The 5,000-nt window shown below is 34.3% G+C and overlaps 1 protein-coding gene across 3 annotated transcripts in view; it reads right to left on the bottom strand.

Moving 5' to 3' along the window:
• Positions 1 to 1,947: 1,947 nt before the first annotated feature.
• LOC122247417 (hepatic sodium/bile acid cotransporter) overlaps positions 1,948 to 5,000 on the bottom strand; it is a 16,593-nt gene continuing 13,540 nt past the window's right edge. For all 3 annotated transcript variants that reach the window (XM_086541086.1, XM_043006697.2, XM_043006698.2), the window contains exons 4-8: positions 4,583 to 4,759; positions 4,096 to 4,318; positions 3,704 to 3,921; positions 3,302 to 3,451; positions 1,948 to 3,155 (exon numbers count right to left, since the gene is read on the bottom strand). In XM_086541086.1, the coding sequence (XP_086397212.1) occupies positions 2,895 to 3,155; positions 3,302 to 3,451; positions 3,704 to 3,921; positions 4,096 to 4,318; positions 4,583 to 4,759 (1,029 nt within the window). In that variant the 3' untranslated portion in view covers positions 1,948 to 2,894. The remainder of the gene's footprint in view (positions 3,156 to 3,301; positions 3,452 to 3,703; positions 3,922 to 4,095; positions 4,319 to 4,582; positions 4,760 to 5,000) is intronic.

Here is a 5,000-nt window from a genome sequence, read left to right as displayed (position 1 = left end):
ATTTGTCACAGGACTCCGCTATCGTAGTTCGTTTGTTTATGCACAGACAATTCCACAAACTACGGAATTTTAATCAGACTTGACCGATTAATTCACCGACTATGGTGAATATTCAGTAAAACCAACGAGGTCAACGTGCCGTGAGGAGCTGTAAGGTACGTAAAACTCAAGCCCGACTCCGTGTTAGTCCATGATTCAACTTATGGTAAACAGAAATACCAAATTTTCGCGAATACATAGAACGGCACTTAATATAAAAATGCCTATTTGCTGTACTTGTTGTTTAGAATGAATAGATGGAACTAAAATGCGTTAATATTATATGATATAATTGACCATATAGATTTGTGGTCACGTGGTCCACAAATCAGAGGCTGCGCCTATGTTCGTTTTGTTTTCCTTTTAAGGGTGAAGTCTTTGTGCAAATGACATTAAATGGTGTAGGATTTATCTATATTATATGAGAAGTATAATTGATAATATTGATTGTGTAAAGGACGGTTTGAGAGTTTGCAAGCTCACCGTAATAATTCTGACACTCAACCATGTTTTGAAAATAATTTATAGACTTAAAATAGTCTATTTATTTCAACACAGCTCAATCGCTATTTTTTTTTTTTTTAGATAACGATTTATAAACGCGCCGTCTCTTACGCAATAGTGGTATTACGCAATAGTGGTAGTGATTTCATTGTCATAGTAGATACTTATCCTACATACGTCCAGCAGAATGAAAAGGAGAGTTAAATCTAACTCGAGTAAAATACTGGGTCTTTAAAAAATATTATTCACTCACATTTCGGGGAGTGTAATACCCTTTATTACTGCAGGATAAATGTAATATGAAACCAATAAGAAGTCAGTCGTCTTAGAGCTAACATTAACAAATAAATAACAAATAATCGTGGTTCCCGACGGGGCTTCGCGCCTAACTGACTGCCGGGTGGCGCTTTGCTTGATCAATAATAAACAAATCCGTGCATTCATATGACAGAATCAATAAACAAATATTGGCGATAGAAGAATGTAATAAATACCTATAAAATTGATGGACAGATAGGTTAGATCGATATATAGACAGATAGTTAATCATACAGACAAACGGATAGATATAGTGAAAGGAAAATGGTTAGGTAGACCTGGATAGATAAAAAAGACATTAACGTAGAACGATATTATGTATAATGGTGCATAACAATAATAATAATACCATTAAAATAGTATCTACCTCTATACAATAGTAATCCAGTAACCCATTGAGAACTATTGCGACTGTTTAGATGTCCTGCTAATCGTCCGTACAATCCCCGTGATCTTGATATTTGGAACGCCGTTGATGCGTGATGTTCTAAACTGATCGGGTCTATTGCAGTGGTTGTCATATTTTCTCGTGCAGTGGACACCTTTCTTGACAATCCTGTGGCGGATCCCTTAAATAATAATTAGATCCCTCATCAGTCTTGGGCTTAGGGGCTGTTTGGAGGCTAGAATATATTTATATTGTTAGTGAATTATTTATTAATGGATGAATTATTCAAATTGCACAAGAAACACTTCACTTAAAACATAGGTGTGTCAACCATTTACAGTTCCAGACATACTGTGTGTTTTGCATGATTTGGCTGGTCGTACTTAATTATGCTTAATAGTTTATAGATAGATTATTTTATATCTTATACTGCTAAGTTGTACAAGATGACACCCCTAGCCTATGTTAATACGTGCATGCTGCGTCTGCTGGGATTCACTTCATGTGTAATAACTGATTGCCCGCTACGTAAACGCATAATCTTGTAACTGAAATTCTGGAACTTATGAAAATCACAGCAAACAAATTGCGTCTCCCAATAGATTAGATTACAGTAAGAAATTGACATAAGAATACTTGCCATGAATGTGTAAATGTCGACTTACATTAATATGCATAGGATCTAAGACACAAAAATTATGTTAGAATTCATTTATTCAAATTTATTGATCATGTTTGTGTATGCATGTGTGTGCTTACATACATACATACATACATACATACATACATATTATATATATATATATATATATATATATATATATATATATATATATATATATATATATATATATATATATATATATATATATATATATATACACACACACACACACACACACACATACATACACATATGTATTATTAAACTTAGTTTTATCCATGCCTGCAAATAATACAATGAATTAAAAACTGCATTTACTATTTTTCTTTTGCATAGGCATGATACTTCAAGGCATTTTTAATATGTAAATATACAATATTCAATATCAAAATATTTTCATCTGATAGCCTGTGTTTCTGTATAACCTGTACAATTTTACAATCATAATGAACTTCAAGTCTAATATGCATGTAAACATGTGTACATATTCATACAATTGTTTCCGAGTTATAATTCATTTACCAAAAATATTTATCTACTTGTGTACTACTTTCACTGGAAAGTGATAACTATATATCAGAAAGGGACATATATAATTTTTTTGCTGGCACTAAGTTCACCTGGGACAAGACAGTTGTAGGCACCGGATATTGTACAAATACTTATAATATCATTACAGATCTGACATGTATTAACAAAATTTTGTAACAAAAATTTGAAAACATAAATATTTCTATTTTATTAATGAACATTTTAAATGTAAAAATAAAAATCTGAAATATTAAGTAACAAATGCATTTCGCTTCATTAAAAATATCACAAATATGTTACGTCTATATCATTTAAAAAGACCAGGTACTATTTTTCATAATGGAACTCTTTATTCTTTTGAAAAGTTTGGACTGATCCATAAATCACTGGTTATCTTGATCACGTCTCGCTCTTAGTTTTCATATCCGAGACACACAAAGAGTGGAGTTTCTAAGCGAAAACAGCCTTCGAATTATCATTGGCATCCTTGTGGAGTGATGATGTGGATGAGGGAGACAGATGCAGTTGGTTCTTCATGTCGTCTTCATAATCCTCAGGGCAGTCAACCTCGTAGGTGGTTTTCCTGGCCCTGCATTCTTTGATCCGCTTGGCGATGTATGCAATGGTAAGAGGTATGGGAGTCATGGTGGCCACAGCAACAGGAATCACCATGGTAATGTCTCCCAGAGGAGCAAATTCCTGAAGAGCAACCTGGGATGGAGTAGAGGGAAAGCAGGGGATTAGATCACTGCCTTTTTCTTTTAGTGATCTTCAAATCAAAGCTAGACAATTTGTTTAATTCACTTTATATACCTAAAAACTCTTTGTATAAAAAGAATACAGTGTACTGTAAATACCTTGAGAATGCCTATGGACAAGCCAGTATTCTGCACGCCAGTCTCAATGCTGATTGCAATTGCTTCCTCCCAGCTGCGCCTGCACACCAGAGATGCCACAGCACCAAACAGGAATCCTAGCCAAGGAAGCAGAATGCCAGCAAGAGCAACCTGAAGTTGGTAAAAAATATATATACATATAAGTAAAGATATGTCTATAAACACCCATATCCATAAATTAATGTGTTTGTGCAAGTTTACATGTAATTACTTTAAAATGAGATAAAAAAATTAATATCATGTAAATGGAACACTTTCTTTAAATCACCACAAGTTTCATATTAACCACAGTTAAAGCACCGTTCAGTAAAAAAAAAAAAAAAAAAAAAAAAAAAATATCCACACATAAAATGACATACAGACCTTCCAGGTGAAAAATGCAAAGATGTAGAGATTGGCATACACTCCAAAGGTCATCATGAACACAATGAAGATGACGGAGATTGGCTTCAGAAGACGCTTCATGACGAGAGCCACGCGAGGCGAGCATCGCTTGATCACCAAACCAATGGACAGAGGCAGTACAAGGCCAACCACCAACATGGCAATATTCTTGTAGGGAAGTTTTGAGAAATGTCCGTCTGCAAGATTCGAGATACATTGTGAATGAAAAATATTTGTCTTCACACATGCATCTGCACGCAAACACACACAATAATATGCATGTACAACTTGCATAACAGCATATTTTTATGGGCACAACTTATTTTTATCAAAACTATTCCTACTAATGTACACAAATGTGGCTGCATTACCTTGGAAGATGGTCCTAGCCAGAGCATAGACCCACATAGGCAGTGCCAAGAAGGCTCCGACAGTTGAGATGAAGGTCATGGTGACGGACAAGTCTAGGGAACCGTCCAGTAAATAAGTCCACATGTTGGATCCGCCACCACCTGGAGAACAGCCCGTCAAAAATAGACCCAACCACATCTCTGGGGTGTTGTTGAACAGACCATATCCAATGGCATACGAAGCCTGCAAATGGAATGAAGTAATATTTACACTGATATTAAGTTGTGATGACTACTTGTACAACAATATACCATATTTTATACAAATATATCTTTAGAAATGAAATACAAACATAAAAATTTATATTCATATTTTTCAGAGCAAATACAGTTTAATCACATCAAATTACTCTTGGAAACAACAAAAATATATTTTAATATTTATTTCAACATATTCTAGATTAAAAATAAGACAACATTACAAGTAACCTCCAAATGATATGCTTACCAAAGGCATAAATAGGTACTGTGAAGCCAGCCCTATAGCTGGGGCGACAGGCTTACGAAGTGTCTGTTTGATAACCTGCAAATCTATGGCACAGCCCATGTTGATATAGGCAACAATAACCATTGCAATAACAACATGAATAAAGATTTTATCCAGAACCCGTTGCCCACGCTGCACCTGCAATCATACAAAAGCAGAGTTAGAATTAATTGACAGAACTGATGCTATTATTAATGACAAATATGGACAACATATATGATATCTCAAATTAACTGAATATCAAATAAGAAAGAAAATTATTCCCTCACATACAATTAAAGAAATATCAACGGTTTATAGCATTCCATAACACCATGAAATTAATCATATCAATTCATATATAATGAAGACCATACAACAAATGAACCAACAGACTAAC

Source organism: Penaeus japonicus, unplaced genomic scaffold (assembly GCF_977035675.1).
Source record: "Penaeus japonicus unplaced genomic scaffold, GWHDUDI00000001_assembly GWHDUDI00000010, whole genome shotgun sequence".
Taxonomy (NCBI): Eukaryota; Metazoa; Arthropoda; class Malacostraca; order Decapoda; family Penaeidae; genus Penaeus; species Penaeus japonicus.
The sequence above is the reverse complement of the archived record's forward strand: the minus strand, read 5'-3'. Positions and strand labels throughout refer to the sequence as shown.